We start from the raw sequence: 18,795 nt of genomic DNA on the forward strand, positions 1-18,795 counted from the left end.
TTGCAAAGATTGGCTCTTTTTTTCAGAAAGCAACACAAGTGACTGGAAAGTGTCTCAATATAGATACTTTATCCTACTTCATTTGATGGGAGAAAAAAATCTGCATCCATATTACAAAAATTTCAGTGAATTTAATAGACCCACTGATTTTTATTAGCATTTAAGATCAATGCTTGGCATATCTAGCCATAATTTATTTTGGCTCTGCTATGAACTGATTCTTTAAAATGATTTGTGAATCTTGAAATACAGCAACACCTTCTAGTTGCCACAACCTCACAGGCCTGGGACATTTTACAAACTGCCAGACTAGCCCCAAAGTTCTGGGCAGCTGTAGCAGTGGTGTGGTCAGCTCTAAATAATGGGAGAGATTTGGGAAAGAGCCATTGTTAATAGTCTGGTTGTGTGTGTGTGAAAACTTTGGAGGCATTAACCGGGACAGGGGGAGCGGAGGAGAGGCAGCTGGAAATGGTAGCACAGATAAATGCAAATTTTATTATGAATAAAATCTTTAGCCCCTTTGACATTAGTGGAAAGTTAAATTAGAAACTGGCCCTGTCAATTCAGAGTAAAAGTAAACATATTTGAAACAATTTAGGGGAAACAGGGAGTGAAACATACAAAGCTGTATTATTGAAGAAATTAAGATACTTTTAGTCAGGGAGGAAAGGAATGCCAGAAGAGAAGAAGGTTTGAAGATGAGATGATGTGTGGAAGTATCTGGGTAGATCTTTGATCTTCTTTAGAAAGGGCCACCTTTAGCTTTGGTCCTTAGGTGTGAGTTACTTGGCATAAACCTGTTGTTTGCTCAGGAGAACCAAAGTAAAGTGCTGTTTTTAGTATGCTTTTAGTGAGTGTACTTCACACTGACCTATCTACAAAATCTTGTGCCTGGGGACAGCAGAGGTGTGAGGAAACATGCTGGTTTCCCTCAGGTTTGATCAAACAAGTGGGGGCTCCTTGCAGGAGGAAAAATAGTCTGATTACTCATGGGTCTAATGGATCCATTATCTAAAAGAGCAACTTTCTTTTCCCTCCCATGAGGTACAAAAGTTGTATTTGCTGTTGGGTAGGTCTAATCATAGCAACCATCGCAACATGAAATCTGAGGAAGAGAGGAGTTGTAACCCCCATAGAGCCACCCTGGCTTTACTGTAATAGGTGGATGCTCTGTGTGGTATGTGCACCACGTGCTCATGACAAGGAAGTGATTACCAGAATGCCTGGAAACCTGTTATGGTTGCTTAATCTATATAATTTTTTAACCTATGTTTGCTTTTATGCTCAAACATGGAGTCAGCTCAGATTTCATTGCTCTAAGTTAAATGAAAGCTGCAGAGACCTCTGTGGAGGTGGTTTGCCTAACCTAGCAGGAAAAAATCTTGGGTTTTTTTTCATGGGTGTTTTCTTCATCCCTAATGAAAGCCCAAGGTTTGGCCTTCTCTCTTTCAGATAAAGGCTGTGTTACCTGACACCATTAGTCAAGCTCTGCTTTTCAGATTGTTGACCTGGCAACCATGAACTGTCGTGACAGATGGGGATCGATCAGCTTGTTTATATCTTCAGCATTAAGAAATATTCCCAGAGAAAGGGACCACTTAGTGGGTGACTCTGGGAGATGGGAGTTCTTGTTCCATTTGGACATGGTTTAGTAAAGGTTTTTGCCTTATTTATGCATCTTCTTGCATGTAGATTGGTGTTTTAAGTCTTTGGGTGTATTTTTGTGCACCTGTATGACACTAGGTAAATAGCACTGACTTCTGTAACAGATGTATTACACATTTAATGTTTGCTAAGTGATGTAAATTCATTTCGTTAGAAAGGTTGTCTCTTTGTCTTCACAAGACAGGTTGCAAGCTTGTAGATGATTCATGTATCTGCACAATAGGATTTTTATCATAAGTTTCAACCAAGGTGAGATGTCTATTTTCATTTTTGCTCTCACATATTACACTGCAGCTGTTCTGCTTCTAGATGCTATGAATCCTCTGCTTAGAAGATGTTATAGCATTGTAAGGTATGTTTCAAATACAAGTCCGTTTTGATTTCTTTTGGTTTTTAGGAAGTTTTCCAACTGCTCACCCATTTTATATTTTCATATCAGTGAGCTGAAGCATTTACACCAATGTGTGAGGGACAATTTTAAACTTTTAGTGCAAATATAAATGTATCAGTTTGTTTACATATAGTAGCAAGCTCACACATTCCTGTGTCCACTGAAAATAACTAGATGCTTCACTTGTCATGTGAAAAACGAATCCCTGTTTCTTCTGGGACACGAGCAAGTCACTGTTCCTTCTGGGAAGTCTCATTTTACTGTGGTCAGTACCCATTAGAAGCTGGCACACCTCCTGGGAGAAGTGCCAGTGGCGCAGTAGTTTCAAGCTGTAGCAGCAGCATTACTGACCAAGGCCTCAGCCAAAAGCAGAGCTGCCAATACTACTGTCAGATGTGCTTTCTAATAAAAGCTGGGTCAGCTTCCAGTTATCAAGAGCACTAGAAGTTTTGCCAACATCAGCATTGTGGCTTACAGTGAGGAAGAGATTTCTCTCTGAACCAAATTCAAATTAAGAACATAATCCATGTAACATAGGCTTCCCCTGGACAGTCACATTTTCTGTTTTGCTGCATGCTAACCAAGCTTCACCAGAGTGACTCAGCTCCAGCGAAATTCTAATTAAAGGAGGTTGCTTCTTAACAGTCTTAAAAACTTTATTACACTTACGCATCAAGCCTGTGGATTTAGGGAGTTTATCAGTGAATACAGAGTACCAGACTGGTTTTTTTGGACATTGCAGGATCTAGTAGAAGACTTACCAAGGAACTGAGACCCTGAGTGAGTTTTTTGCATGAGAGTTGGATGTTGAAGCGCCACTGGATCTTTGCTTAACTTTCAGGTGTACATAAAGTTACTTACATTCCTGCTAATGAGCTTTGATGCAAAGACATCAAAGCAAAAGCTGTGGTGAACATCTGAAGGATTTACAAACTCAACTAGTCACCAGCCTCTCATGCTCAGGAGATGTACTCAGACATTCCCTGAACACACTGGTCTGCTGGGTTGTATGCTGTGCAGAGATCACAGACACCATTGCTTCCTCTCCTTGTCTAGAACCCAATGGTTAGAGAATGCTCTTATTCATGAAGTTTAAAGAGAACCGGCCCTTTTCTTTCCCTGATGTCTCATCTTAGAAGAGTAACTTGTTGGAAGCAACAGGGGTTCTTCAGCTCCAAATTGGGATAGCAGCTTTACTTTTAAAAGCCACATATTTCTGAAGGAGGGTCTACAGTGCCTGTCGGCTGCAAAAATTGTCTATATTGTCAGGCTTCTCCTTAGCTAGCATTAAGCTAGGGCTGGAGAAACAGAAAAGTCAATCTTGCAAAAACAATGAAAGTTCAAATAATGCTTTAAATTCTGCTGTAAACCCTTCTGCCTTCCCTAATGTAATGGTAATCATGTTATTTCCCACACTGTTTATGGTTTTCATTATCAGTGGCCATTTGAGATGACTGATAAGATGTAACTTGGAGCTTCCCATAAACTGAGTCTGGAAAGCATGTATGCCTTAATTAGACTGTAGAGTTTTCTGTCTAGTTGCATGAGATAGCACTGACCCTATCAAGCTTGTTACATGGACAAAATTATCACTTTCACTGGCATGGTGTGCACATTCACCAGTTTTGAATTTATAAGGGAAATTAAACCTGGTTGCACTTCCATCAGGAAGCCAGCTGGATATCACCGTAAGGTCCCAGGCTTCTTTCTTACAGAGTATTTTGAAGCACCTTATCTTGGTCTATCTTTTTGGAACTATTAATTCAGTGTAAAATACTGAAAATTTTGGTGGTCATAGAGACCACCAAATGAATATCTGTCCCTAAATGCTGGTGGGGAGCTCTGTTCCAGGTCTGAAGGGGGACTGGGTGTGAGGGGAGTCTCACTTCATGGACACATGTCCTGTTTGAAGTCTGCTTTTTCTGCAAGGGATGCATTTGACATTGACAATGTTAGAAGAGAATTTACATCTGTGACTCCTCTGGAGCAGTCATGTTTCTCACTAGCTGCTTAGTCAGCTCCCACTCAGAAAAGGCTTTCTGAATCTTCTACCTGGAGCACCTTATGAAGGGGAGCCTAAACACCCCAAATACCAAAGAGCCAGACACCATGGTGCTGTTTGTTAAAACAATGTGTGAATGATGCACTTCCCAATAATCAGGAATTAAGTGATATCAAGTTGTGCCTGTGACATTTATCTTTTCAGCAGGAGAGTGATGCATGAGTGCAAGTATTGATTTGAAGCAGTATTTTATGGTATTCTATGTCTACTTAGGCTAGAAGTTCATACAGACATAGGAATACCAGTAATTTTCCAGTTGAGAAACATGAGATTAATCTGTTTTAATGGTTTCTGGTACAGTAGCTACTAATTTAGCATGTAGTGAAATAACACTACGTGCTAAAGAAGAAGAAGAAACAGTGCAGAACCATTGTGTCTTTTTTATTTAAATCTTTTTGAGTCTTTTTTTCTTGCAGGTCTTTATGTGGCATTAAAAACAGGGCTTCAAGGCACTGTGAGAAATCAGTGGCTGATGTCCCTGAGCCAAGGCAGCCTTGCCTGTCAGGGATGCTTTAGGTTGTTACATAAGTGTCCCCATAAATCTCCAGTGGTGGAGATTTTACAGCCTCTGTAAGCAAGGTGTTTCACTACTCATCTGCTCCTACCACCAGAAAGATTTTCCTTATCTGTTGCAATTTTGATCATGTTACATTGAGCACTAGAAGACTTATTTTTCTTTCCTCTGTATGAAATTGTAATTTTTCATGTTTTTTTTCTAGACTGGATAAGCCTGGCTAAGCCTGGCTCTTCCACAAATTTGATCAGAAATCTGAAAGTCTTCTACTACATTCATATTAGTCTGAATTGTTCTTGAAGTAAAATACTCAAAATCAACATAACCTTCTAAAAGATTGTTATCAAAACTGAGACTAAAAGCTACACAAGCAAGTAGAGTATTAGAAGTTGATCCATGGAGGTAAGAAAAATAACAGAGCCATCTCTCAGTTTTTATTTCACAAGCAGCTCTTCTTATGGAAAAAAAAAATTGTGGAGTTTTAGCTGTCTTTCCAGCCACCTAACTTTGCATCAAAAACATTTAATTTGCTTAAAAATAACAATGTGAAAGCTGGATTTATAAATACACTACTCTTGGTAAACCATTGTATTAGCCCCCAAGCTTCCCTAGATCAACAGCTTCAAATAATGCAGTCTTTCTGGTAGGTTGAAATTCAATTGCTTGAAAGGGACATAACAGAAAAAGGCTCCTGAAACTGTAAACCCGAAGTACTTGCAGTAATGAAAATATTGCTGTTGCTTCCTGCCTTACCAAGAACTATACTTACAGCTAATTAATTCTTACCAGTAAAGTGAGCATGTTAGGCAAAAACTTCTCTTCTCCATATATAACTAAAGAGAGGAGCAGCAGATCTCCTTCATTAACTTTGAGGGGAAAAAAATTCTAGGATTTCTTCACTTCTAAGGAATGGGAAAAAAGGAGTGTTATGATTTGCATACCTTATGAAGTTGGAGTTTTATAGCTGGTTTTAATTACATGTAGGTGATGACAATAGTATTTGTGGGTCTGCTTTCAAAGTGTTTTACTTCACTGGAATGCCATTTTGGTATTTTGCAACATATACCACAATAATGACCTGTAAAAATTTATCAGCAAGGGGGTTTTTGTGCTTGGGTGTAAAATTTATCATGTAGCACTAAATCCATTGTTAAAGTTCAGAAAAGCTAGAATGAACAAAACTTTTTAAACATTATCACATTATGAACTTTCCAAGTCTCCCTCTGCAGTACCAGTTTCTAATGTGGAAATGTTTTATGCTAATTTAAGAAAGCCTCAGAACTACTGAAGAGTTCTGACCTGTAGTAGGCAAACCTATTTCATTTATAATACATAAAAGATAAGGATTTCCTTTTGCAGAAACTATGCTGAGTATGCAGCTGAGAACAGAATACTAGCTGATTAAGATGCTGTTCAAAGACAAACTTAAAATTTTAAAAGTAGTTTAATTAGAGATTAAAAATTATAAGGCTGTAATGAAAAGCATAGTTATCATCTTGAATGAAAAGATTTTTAAAAATATATCAAATTAAGACGATTTCCCTCATGACAAAACCTTGACATTCTGAAGCACAATTTCTCTTTTACTCATTAGTTTATCATATCTTTGGTCATACAATCTGTTGCTAGCAATTGAGCAAATTGTCAAATACAAAGATTAGCCTGAGACACAATCAGTGAAATTGAAAAGTGGATAGAGAATGGCTAGTACAATAAATCTGGCAGAGATATTTCAGATATAAATATAATACCTTTTAGTATTTTCTGTCTCATGAGTACTGGATTTAATTGAGAATAACATAACTTGATACTATAAGTTATTTTCAATAACTTGGGAAACACCTTCATATTTAAGAATAAGACTTAACCATTAGAGATCAAGGTGAACATTGGGGGTAAAAGCACAATTTTGCAGTAAAGCACGATGGAGAAAGCTGACACCAGCTAGTTATCAGAATCAGCAAGCCAGAGAAAGAGACACCTTGGGTACCTGTGTGTCCTCAGCAAACCACAAACTTGTAAAATGCGCAAATTTATTCTTAACTAGTATATCTTTGTAAAATTTCCCCATTTTAATAATTTCCACAGAAGTAACTTCTTGGGATTTCACTACATATGCAAGGAACAAAATGCTCACAACACATTCAAGTTTACAGAGTAAAACAACACTGCAATTGCAAATCCATTAAGGATTTTTTTGCCAGTTTCTAATTTGTTGCCAGAATTTGCCATTAACTCATGTTTCATATTAATACCAAAATACAGTGACACTTCAAATACACTGGAACAATTTGTTAAAAACTGCACTTTGGGACATTTGTCAAATTAAGGTTGAATAACTGACATTTCCCAACTTTAACCTCTAAAATACAGAAGCAAAACAAGTTTATTTCAGCGTAATTCTATATGTAAAATTCAAAAATGGCCGATGACATTGTCTGAAATAGAAACTTTCTTTGGCACCAAGGAAGTTTTTGTTTGCTAGGAAGTTGGCTTTTTTGAGGTTAAACCTCAGTCAGCATTTTAGTCACCCCTGATGGTGGTTCAGGATAATCAGCTACTTAAGATTGATGCATCAGTCTCAAGCAGCAATGATCTAACATGGCCCTCCTGAGTTTTTATGTATCAAGATGTTGATATTCCACATATATATGATATATAACACATGTATGTATATATTATACACACTACACATATATACACACACCATGTATAAATAAATAGATATATATATATAGTGCACCTATGAATCTTTTGCAGCTATTCTTGTCAGTTAAGGTACAAGCACAATCATCAGGATTCAACAACCAAGAACTGGGTATGCCAAAACTAAAATATAGTCTGACACAATAATGGCCTTTTACTATTCTTACATTTAATAGTGCAAAAAAACCCCCATCAGTAGTTTACTATTTAATATATTCCTAACTCTAAAAATATAATTTGCAACTAGATAATAATAATAATAACTAGATAGTAATTTGCAACTAGAAAATGCAGTAGCTGTTTTGCAAAAACGTGAGGTAAAATACTGAGGCCAAATTACAATGTTAATACTGTTTTTGTGGAACAGAATTATAAAATCAGCAGTTGTTTATACAACTGCAAGAAAAAAGCTTTAAAAGATCTTTTGCCAGGCATATTGGCAGCATATATGAAGCAAAGATAGTAAGTCCATTTGGAGCTCAAGCTGTACAGAAGTCAAGATGTGCTAGTAATTCTCTGTGGTGGCTAGTTGGATATAGCACTTTACATCTGGGACACTCGAGAAAACTTTCATCAAGGCAGCTGGAATGTTTCAGGGGAGGACTTCTGTCATATGTGGTCAGCTTCTTGTCAAATACAGCTTGCAAATCTTCTTGTGATTCCGTATGTCCAGATTCCTGGAGTTTCTGGAAAAGGAGGAGCTTCACTGTAAGACTGGGTTATGCATGCACTGATCAAACACTGTAGGAAAATATATTAAAGGCTTGATGGCACAGAAGCCTTGGGTGTGTTACAGCACTAAGGACTGCACCCTGTTCACCAGCAACAAGTCTGAGTGGAAGCACATTGCATCTTTGTCACGGTGCAACAGACAAAACTGGGTCACACACTGTGATACAGAGTACAGAGCGTTCCCTGCTCAGCACCCTGCCTGTTCTGGAGCTCCTGCTGCAGTGCTCCTGCTCCGTGCTTGCTGCAGAGCAAAGCAGTGCCTGCCTGGCTTGCACAGGGCTCTGCACCTTGGGGAAACAGACATAAAGCATGCAGGGACACTTACTCAGTGTTTGAAACAAGATCCCAAAGCAAGAAGATGTATGTTTATGCAAAACCCCTGACTGAATTCGCCTGTGAGTTGAATATTCAGTACATACCAGGGGCTCCAGGCGGGTTATTTTCTCCTTGGCCTTGCGCAGCTCCTTGAGAACATGGTTTAACTCAACCTTCAAGTTGTGGCGATCAAGCTTCCCGTTCTCTAAGTCTGTGGTACATATCTGGATCTGGCAGCCCAACAAAATGAAAACCTAAAGTTAGTATGAAGTGTGAGGAATGTTTCCCATTTATGTATTTAAAGTCAGTTTTGCTCTGCAATAACATCTTAAAATGGGATTAAAAGGAAAATTTAAATGAAAAATTAAAAATTGCTGTTACTTTCATTGCAGTGAAATTCACACATGCCCAGTTATTAAAATCTCCCTTAGAAGAGGTACAGTTTAAAGTTATTTTGATTGGAGGGTGTTTCAATTTCAAATAAAGAAAATAGAAAATATGGCAATGCAATTATTTCTATAACTATATAAAAAATATATTACAAAACTTTAATTAGGTGATTAGTTTCAGGATGTTTCCTGTGCCTTATCTGAGGCTTTACCTGTTTGATAAGTGATAGTGCAGAAAACAGCATCAGGTTTGATCATACCCTCTTATCAGTACAAGGTTACAGATTTTCCTCCTGACCCATGTCAAAATTTTTGAAAGCATCAAGAAATTATGTAGAGTTGAATATTCATGTCTAGCATTACTTTATTTGATATACTAGTCATTCTTAAATGTGAAGTTAGTCTAGAAAGTCTTTGTGCCTAACACATTAAATATCAGCATTTTAGCACGTAATTGAGTACCTGTTGTTCCAACAAAGCTATTCTTGTATGTTCTGCCTCCTGTCTGAGCAATGATTTACGAAGGAGCTGCACCTACAAGGCAGATGAAAACAACTTTCATATACAATTGTTCATAAGCTTAAAAAGAATTAATTTATAATGAGATGGAAGCAAACTCTTACATTCCAATGCCAACAGAAAATGTATGTCTGTTATCCAAGAACCAAACTCAATTCAAATCACTTCTTTCCCAAGGAAAACCCTAGTTAAAAAATTATTATTGCACTGAGAAGGGGAAATGCAGGATGATGTTATTGTTAAAAAAAGAAACCAAAAATTGAAGCCTAGTGATTGCCAGGATGCTGACAAAAATATACTCACAAAACCTATGTTTGCACTAGCATGATATGATGTTAATAAAAACAAACAATACCATTTTTTTAATATAAGAACAACTTCAATAGAAAGTACTATATTTTAATGATTAAGTAAATGCATACATTAAAATATCTTCTGCTTTCAGCATGTATCAACTTTTACGATAATGGTGTTGTTCAGCTTCAAAAATAAACTAAACTAAACTAAACTAAATAAATAAAATAAAATAAAAAATAAAATAAAACAAACATATTTTAATGATTATTAACCAGTGAGAACCAGTCTGTCTTGAGAGAGATTAAGTGTTGTTCCACTTTTGGCCTACTTTGGTGTCTAGTAAATTTTATTCTTGCATTTCAAATATCAGTTGTATTTTAGCTGCCAGGTGACAGCAAATATTAGTGGTATTCCATAGTTAGGAGCACATGATGAAATGATTTTTTAGCTTTCTTATTCTCATTTACTATTAGTCTTAAGGATGAACTATATTAGAATCAATTCAGTATTTTCTCCCTTCTGTGTCCCTTAAGACTAGGGAAATAAATTAACAAAGAAGTTTCATGTTTAAACAATCAGTTTTAACCACAAGGAATGAGTGTAGATCTATGTGAAGAACAGTTACCAGAGAGAGATGGTCCAATCTGATTAACTATGAATTTTCATCTCTCTTGATTCTTTGCTAATGATCTCAAACTTCCAAATCCATCCACTTACCTGACATAAAAGATCTTCAGACTTTTCTTTTTCTTCTCTGAGCTGTTCTTTGAGAGTTTCATTTTCCTGTTTTAGTCTTTGTGCTTTCTCTTTCATTTTATTTTCATTTTCTTGAGTCTTCATTTCAGCCAGCCGTTGTGACTGCAATAAGGCATTTAAACCCATCATTTCCCCTTGTGTTTCTTCATATGTCTTTTTAAGTTCATTAAGTTCAGATCTCAGCTGGCTTATGGTGCGTCTTTCAGTCTCAAGATCACTCTTAGCACTTATAAACAGCTGGTCACAGTATTCTTGCTTTTCCTCTTGTGGAAGACCTTAATGAGTCAAAAATAATTGAGTTAGTAATGTGAAAAAAAACCCCACTTAAAAATCAGAGCACTAAATCTAACAGCATTTTAAGGCTTACTAACAGAAATTGAAATAGTAGGCTCTTGCAGAGCTCAGATTCAACCAAACTTTGGTTGAAAAAGCTTTCAGTATTTATAATACATTAAGTCTCCTTACCAATATACTGACTGGAAAACAGTTCTTCTAAGGCCTCATGCATTATACTGACACATAGGAATCTGACCCAAAGACACTGGATTCCTACTTCTATTTTTAGGCTCTTTAGCCAAGCTGCTGGCATTACTCTCTCCCTAGAGATACCCTTGGGGATGTGATAGACTCTACTTCAACCTTTTTGACCAAAACCAGACCTTCCACTGTCTTTTGCAGACCATCTTTTAGTATGCCATAATTTACTTCTAAATAGTCAATAGAAAGGACAAGGACAGTTCTTTTGATTAAAAATGCTTGCTTCTTGGGTAGCAACTATTACTTAAACCAGGGTTAGAAAATTTCTGTTTGTTGACCTGAGAAAAGTTTAATAAGTAGGAAAAAATTAAGAGGCAGACTGCAAAAATTCAGGAGCAATACAAATTATATGTAGAAGCAGAAGGAGGGATACAGAATTTCATGGGCTTTGCTGATTTTTGGCACTGTAAGTTTTATGACTACTGTTCCTATTGAAGACTTACCCTAATTATTCAAACTGTAATTTACTAGGGAGAGTTTCCTGTTTGAATGTTCTCCCTTCCCTCAGCTATGAACTAAGCCCTATCTTCTCATTAGCAAAACTCCTTTATTGGGCAGTGACGTCCTCAGAGAAAGGCCAAGTTTTTCCCCAGAAAATGTTTTCATATATATACTTTCAACTTGTATAGCTAGGTTCTTGGAAACTTGGATTCTAAGAACTGCTACTGCCTAGCTGCTTGAAGAGAGGAACTTTCTTACACCCTGACTTCAAGCCTCCTGGCTGCTCTTGTGGCAAAGCTTTGACTGCACTAACTCTGCGGAACATTTTCTGGTGAGCTGAGTCTGCTTCCCTCTAAAAATACTGTTCATAGATTTCTAAAAAGCACCAAAACAAACTTGTGATGATATTTCACTGTTTTCCAGAAGGAGTCAAACAGCAATACAGAAACCAAACCACTGCCCATGAATTACTAATGGCAAGTCTGTGGGCATGCTCTTACTCCACACAATGTTCATTCTGTTTAGTGAATTTACCTTGTAGGTCAGTTACAGCGGGTATGAAATCAATAATTTGGTAATAAGAAAAGCAAGTCAATGCCTTCTGGTTCTTCTGCTTAATATGATTTTTAATTTTATTAATACTGAGAGGATGTGCCTTATTGAGGAACTACACAGCAAGGAAGTAAGCTGAAGGTGGCCAGATCCTTATTGTGAAACACTGCTTTGGAGAGGTGCCAAAACCTATCACAGGTTTTCTTGCCCTGTTAACAACTGTTCAGCTGAGTAAAGAACATGGCAATCTTGAGTCATTTTTATAATATTTATTTTGAAAAAAGTAAATTTAAAAAAATCTGATCCACACCTAGCTAATAAATCCTTAATGCTTCCATTATGTCTACTGAAAGTGTACTTTGAAGGATGGGAGATGTACATCTCTTTGCCCCAACACTTTCCACAAACAGAGAGGTTGCTAATAGAGTGTCAAGGCTGTTAAAAAATCTTTGAAGTGGATAAGAACAGGAAGTACTCTTGGTCAAGTAACACAGCTAGATAACAGGAAGCAGAGGAATATTATTTAAGCAAGTTTTACCATTAAGCAGCCAAAGCATTGAGAACAAAGTCTTGATTTTAAGTGTGCTAGAATTTGTTTTCAGAAAATTTAATTCCATAGATAATTATGATTTGGGTCACTTGTGGGAGTAAAAATGAAGTTGATACCTTCTGAATTTGATTTAGATTCTTGCTGGCTAACTATTTCTGCCTTCTGTTCAAGTTCAAAGATCCTTCCAAGCAGTCCCCTGACATATGCTTCCCGTTGCTGGTCATACAGTAGCCACTGCTGATTTTTCTCAAGAGCCTTGAGAAACATAAGAACAACAAAAGAGTCTCTGGTAATTAATCAGCTTTTAAAAGTATTTGTCTTATGTCTTCAAAATATTAGAAGTTATTAAAATAAGCTAGATAAATCTGCTGCAAATTGTAGTACTCTATACAAAAGATAAATCCATCTTCATTTGGAAAGTTAATTCAGGATGCTGAGCATAAGTTAAAACTGCAGCAATGGGAAAATTACTTAAAGAACAAAGGCTTTCATGAGTCATGCCTAGATTATGAAGAATTAACTTTTCAATCTCTAATATAAAATAACAGACCTTGAAAATGGAATAAAATAAAACTGTATCATTGCAATTTAATTTGTAAGAACAAGGACATGGATTTTTTAGCTGCTTGGCTCATTGACTTATTCAGGACCTCAGGAGGTTTCTAATCCAACCTCATGCTATCCCAGGCAGTGTCAGGTTCCTAGAGGCTTCTGAGTTGTCAGCAACCACTTTGTTCTGATCTTCTAAGCAAGGATGATGGAAGATGATGGAAATTTCAAAGACAATGGAAATCTTAATTTTTTATTTTGCAAGTTTTTTGGGTTTTAAATTTAAATTATTGCCTTGTCGCAAAATCATTTTAGGGATTATATTTTAGAGAGAAACATACCCTCTGAGGTCCCATACTACCCCAAAATGTACATGATGATAATTTACATTCTTCTGCATCACAATACAGATGGTATGTACTTGAAATTTACAGGAAACTTACATCTTTCAATTGTCTTTCAATTTCAGTGCTGTTTGTTGCAGCTTCCTGTGGACAAAGAACAATTTGTTAGTGTTGTTTAAAACAAATGGCTGAAACAGCAAAGCTACTCCTGTACAGCTATTAATCTCATAAATAGCATAAGAATATTTTAAAAATTAAATCAGAAGCATCTAAAAATTAAAACAGATGTGCCTTTTGTGTTTAAAGATCTTTATAGTTGGTTGCTGGGTTTTTTGAAGGATCCAAGTTATGTAGAAAGCCATTTCAGATATTTAAAATAGACTCTTCTGCAAAATATGGGACAAAGATTTACATGGAATTTATTCCATAAGTCTGCAAGTCACAGTTACATTAAAACATTTCCTAAGGAAACCATAATGTATTCTCTGCTGAACTGCTGTCTTGGAAGTCCTGAAGGGTGTTCCACAAAGAGGTTTTGAAAAGTAAAGATATTTAAGGGTATTATTTAAGTACACAAGAAGAGGTAAATGTTTTTTTCTATTTCTGTATCCTCATACATTTGACAATGACCCAGACATACAGGAGAAGGGGGGGAAAGCCAGAGACCTCCAGGCTTCCCTGGGATAACAGGAAGACTGTGAACATCTGTGAAATCGTGCAGGCCTGTCTGCAAGCACAAGGACAGAGTGCCTGATTTTCTGAGCCTGATCCCTAGCACAGTGAGTATGACTTATGTACATGTAGAGTAGGAGACTTCTTGAGAGCCATCTAAAACTGGAGAGCAGTTACACGGTCATGTTTCTCCCACTCTGACATGTAACTTCTCTGCAGGATACAAAGTGGTTATGAAATTGTGTAGGTATAAGTAAGAGGGAACTTCAGTGAGGAAAAAAAAAGTATATTACTACCCAAATCCAAACTACATTTTTTCCAAAATTTTTCTATGGATCTTGGAATGTGATTTACAATATAATTTATAGCTGAAAAATACAGAACTTTGAATGTAATTATTAAACACTTCCTAATAAAAATTTGATTTAGAGACGCTGAGCTTGTTTCTATGAACATCAGAGTCCTGCCTCAGTAAAAACTTCCTCAAAATTGTGTCATAAAACTGTTGTTTCCATTTCAGAGCTAGTATGCCACCTAGCAGTTTCAAGCAGCATTGCTAGACTTGTTTTCAAGTTCTGCAAAACGTCCAGTAAAAACATCATTGTCCTCTGCTGATAAATCAGTAAAAATTTTAAAAGAAAACTATGGTTTTGAAGTAATACATATTTTGGTTGTTTATTGACAAAAATATTATGAAAACCTGTAGACTTCATACACATTTTAACACTGCTAATGAAGTTCAAAGTGTCTTAAAATTTAAAATAAATACGTTGCATTTAAAGTGGTATTTCTCAATAAACTGCATTATAGGAAATACTATATACACGTGTTACCATTCAAAAAAAAGTTGATGAAGATATTCTGTTACGTGTTTGGCTATAGCAGAATTTCTAGAAATTGCTCAACTCCCGTGTACAGTGGAGGGAACCAGCACCATCTGCAGGTCAAAAACTAGAAAAGAAAGACTTATAGCTGCCTATTTTTAGGCACCTGTACCTAAACAACTTCCCTGTGCCCCTCATAGAGTTACTATTGCATTTTCCAAAGAACATTAGAATGGGGCAGGAGTGGAAAAACAACTGTAGAATCCGAAATCGACTTGTAAATCCTGCCAGGGCTTGGCACCATACCTATTGACCACTTCAAATGAGAGGAGAAACTCATTATTCCTGTCCTATCCTGTGACACATGAAGGATTTACCATATGTCATGCCATAAAAATTAGTTTTAACAACTGAGGCACAAATGAGGATTTGTAAGAGCAGAGAGAAGAAAGATGTTCTTGTGACTGAAGCTGAATTAGGTGAGGAGCCTAGCTTGTCTTTATTAGTGCCCCACGTCCCTTATCACTGCTGCCTTCTCACCCTGTCTAATCACTGAGCACACAAATCTGAGAAGGGCACAGTGCCTGCCTAAGCAACAGTGGATCACCCCAGTAGTATCACAGGTCCCACTACCTGTGTGTGACCTTGAACTTGGGACCTTGCAATACGGCAGGAGAGAATTCCCTCCCCAGCTATGCTGCCTGAAGGGTGCTCTCTGACTGCTCCTCATTTAGAGTTCAATCTGGGTACCATCTCTCTTCATACAAGAATATTTCAGCATGCAATACAGCTTGTATGAAAATTACAAAAACACCCTATTTTATAACAGGTATTGGTGCTTAATGGGCACAAAGTCCAATTTGCAATTGCAATATTTCTTCAGTGCTTACCTGAGAAGTACTACTGGCTTCGTTCTCAAGATCAGAGCATTTTGCCATTACTGCAGATAAATTACATTTTAACCTATTAATTTCTTCTGATAGAGAACAAAGTAACTGTTCTCTTCTTTCTGCTTCCTTTGTCTTTTCCTCCAGTTGATTTTGTAGTAAGGACACTTCACTAGTCTTGGTTTTGGACCTAAGCTTGTCTTTTAGGTTTTGGATTTCTCTGTCCTTCTCTCCAAGAAGAAGGTTGTATTTTTCTTTTTCTTTCTCAAGCAAAAGCATTTTCTAAATGAAACAGAATAAAAAAGAGTGTTAGTCTATGCATCAAATGCATTAGCAAGTACTTTGAGATTAACTGAGCAGCAGGGTCTAGTGGAAGGTGTTAGAACTAGGTGATCTTCAAGGTCTCTTCCTACCCAAAGCATTCTATGACCTTATGATTCTATGATAAAAATATCTCATTTTTGAAGTTCTCTCTTAGCCTTTAATTAGCTGAGAAAATTACTTTTAACTCAAAGAAGACAATACTGGAGCGATCATCTGAAATATATCAAGTGATAATAAAACCAGTCTGAAATAGACAAAACAAGGAGAGAATGCAAAGAACCAAGTTTCACAGGCTTGGTAGGTACTCAGTTTTGAATAAAGATTACTGCAGTATATGACCCTAAAACAAAAGCAGTACAAGAACTCCAAAACACTTCCAGCAAAGAGGAAGTGTTTGCTTGGAACTTGGTTGCTTTTGGGAAGCAGCAGAGCCTTCTTGCAGCGACTTACAGAAGAGTTATAATAAAGCATTCAGAAGAAGGATCCTGTTTTCCATGTTATGTGGCTCTGTAGTTTGTGTTTTTGTAGATATCTTCAACATGCACTCTTTTTCCAGTAGGCCTCCAGCACAGGTATTCATTACACACAGCATTAAAGATGCCATGGGGCTCTGCAGGAGCTTAAGATGTGATTGCATTTAAATTTGCTGGGAAAGGCTGATGTTGAAATCCTGCACGTTGACATCAAGTCATTAGAAAGAGAAACTGAAAACAAGTGATTTTGAGAGAGCCTCAGTTATGGAGTGGTGGAACACCACTGCTCACTAAACTCAAAATAGTGACACCGAAGAGTATCCGGTGTATCTAACATGACGATGATTTTGCACCCGTTTTTCCTAGTTTATAGGAAACGAGTATTAAGTAACCAACACTGAGCCAACAGACACAGCAAATGCACTGAGAAATCTAGCCAGAACTGTGCATGAGCTATGCCCAGCCATAGCTCATCCTTGGCTTAGGACTTCTAAACTGGCGCTGTGGCACAGAAACATGACAAGCCCTTTCATAAAAAAGTGGCCTAGAAATATTAGTATGCCTAGTCCACATGAGTTGTATCCTTTTCTAGAGTCCATCTAAAGTTTCCCTGTCCTTCTGGGAAGCCTGACAGACTGTAACTAGGTCACCTATTAAATTTTGAACTTCTCTCTCTGCAACCACAGGTTTACCTGGAGTGGAACAGTCATATAGACACACAGATGCTTCAGTGCCTTGTAGTCTTAGTCTTAGTCTAGTCTTTCTGCTCTTTAGATGCAATGGAAGAATAATGTAACGACCCAATTACAATTTCATTTACCTATAGCTGAGTGGGAGCTTGACAATTCAGTTTAAATAAACACTCTGCACTTTTTGGCATGTTCTTAATCAAATGTTTTGAAACGTTAAGCTCTTTGCAGGAAGTGCTTCAAAGACTCCTCTGAGACGTGTTCTACTGGACACACGAGGACAGTCTTCATGGACTAACTAGCACCTCTGGCCTCAAGTCTTTGTATTTACCAGCCTTGTCAGATGAGTGTGATTTTATTAGCTGGGCTGTCATTGAAAAATACCTGAGAATAAAAGAGTGAAAAGAAAAGTTTGTCTGGACTGTCTAACACTACTAAACCAGTTGTGACATCAAAAGTTTTGAGAGGAAAGGTGGGGCTCCTGCTCCCGAGGCCGAGTGCCGTATCCGTGGGACACGGCCCGCGCTGGCTCGGCGAGAGCCCGGCTCACCTGGAGGAGCTCGCTCCTCTCCGGGTCCGTCATTTTGCCTTTGCCTGTGGCCACTTCCTCCATGGATTTCCGCGGGGCAGAGCTCTCCCGCTTACCCTTCTCGAGCCCGCCGTCAGCTCTGGAGCTGCCCAACTTCAGGCCCCCCTTGCCAATAATTCGATCTATGGCGGTCTTGGCGTTCATCTTTAGGCGCCTATAGAAACCGAACGAGGCGCTACGGAACAGCGATCCCTTCTAGCGGGCAGGACAAGGCTTCCGACAGCCGGAGGCGAGCGCAGGCGGCGCGGGCCTTCCCGGCTCCCGCGGGGCCGCGAGGGCCGCAAGTCACGGCGCGGGGACACGGCTCTATGCGGGGACACGGCCCGGTGCGGGGACACGGCCCGGCGGCGGCTCCGTCGGCCGCGGCCCGCGCCGCTTCCGGGAGTTTGAATCCCGCGGCTCCGAGCCGTCACTTCCGGGCTTTCCGGATGGTGCCCTCGGGCGGCGGCGGCAGGGGCGGTGTCCCCTCGTGTCGCCGCCCCCTCATGTCACCGCCCGGCGCTGCCCTCTGTACCCGGGGCTCCCGTCGCGGCAGTGCTTGGCCGGCAGTGGGTTGCCGTGGTGCTTGGGTTGAGCCTGCCGGGCCCGCTCAGTGCTGTCTCTTAATGTGTCTGTGCCCTCGTTCCTCCCTAACTCGTGGGGTTTTTCTTCTCCAGAAATCGTCTCAATCTACTCCAAATCTAATAATTTTAGAAATTACAAAGTAAACTAGGATAGGTCTCGTGTGACCGTGTAAGAACTATGCTGAACTTCGCTCACTTGTGACTCCTTTTGCTCCCTCTTGTTGGCTTCTCCTCTCTGCTTGGGGACGCGGGGACACGTGTGGCAGTGGCAGCGGGGACCTCTCGGGTTTTTACCTCTGCTCACAGCTGAGAAAAACTAACGAGGAGCACGAGGGAGCTCCGAGCTCCTGTGCTTGTTGTGTAAGTGTTACACTAGGTCATGTTACGGCAATGTTTGTGCAGGTGTTTAAGACAAAACATTCATACGCCTCCAAACTGTACAGAGAGTCTTGCCA

At 38.6% G+C, this 18,795-nt stretch overlaps 1 protein-coding gene across 4 annotated transcripts; it reads right to left on the reverse strand.

Moving 5' to 3' along the window:
- Positions 1-6,057: 6,057 nt before the first annotated feature.
- CEP55 (centrosomal protein 55) lies at positions 6,058-18,155 on the reverse strand. 4 transcript variants are annotated; one of them, XM_050976015.1, is made up of 8 exons: positions 17,739-18,155; positions 15,706-15,984; positions 13,419-13,463; positions 12,543-12,681; positions 10,308-10,621; positions 9,237-9,308; positions 8,490-8,639; positions 6,058-8,024 (listed from the first exon to the last, which is right to left on the reverse strand). In XM_050976015.1, exons 1-8 carry the CDS (start codon positions 17,919-17,921, stop codon positions 7,818-7,820), a joined length of 1,389 nt encoding a protein of 462 aa, XP_050831972.1. In that variant the 5' UTR covers positions 17,922-18,155; the 3' UTR covers positions 6,058-7,817. The 4 variants fall into 4 exon arrangements, with proteins under 4 accessions (XP_050831972.1, XP_009085538.1, XP_050831973.1 ...); XM_009087290.4 differs by having other exon boundaries at positions 8,490-8,615; positions 17,739-18,153; XM_050976016.1 differs by having other exon boundaries at positions 17,834-18,152.
- Positions 18,156-18,795: the final 640 nt, after the last annotated feature.

Source organism: Serinus canaria, chromosome 6 (genome assembly GCF_022539315.1).
Source record: "Serinus canaria isolate serCan28SL12 chromosome 6, serCan2020, whole genome shotgun sequence".
Classification (NCBI taxonomy): Eukaryota; Metazoa; Chordata; class Aves; order Passeriformes; family Fringillidae; genus Serinus; species Serinus canaria.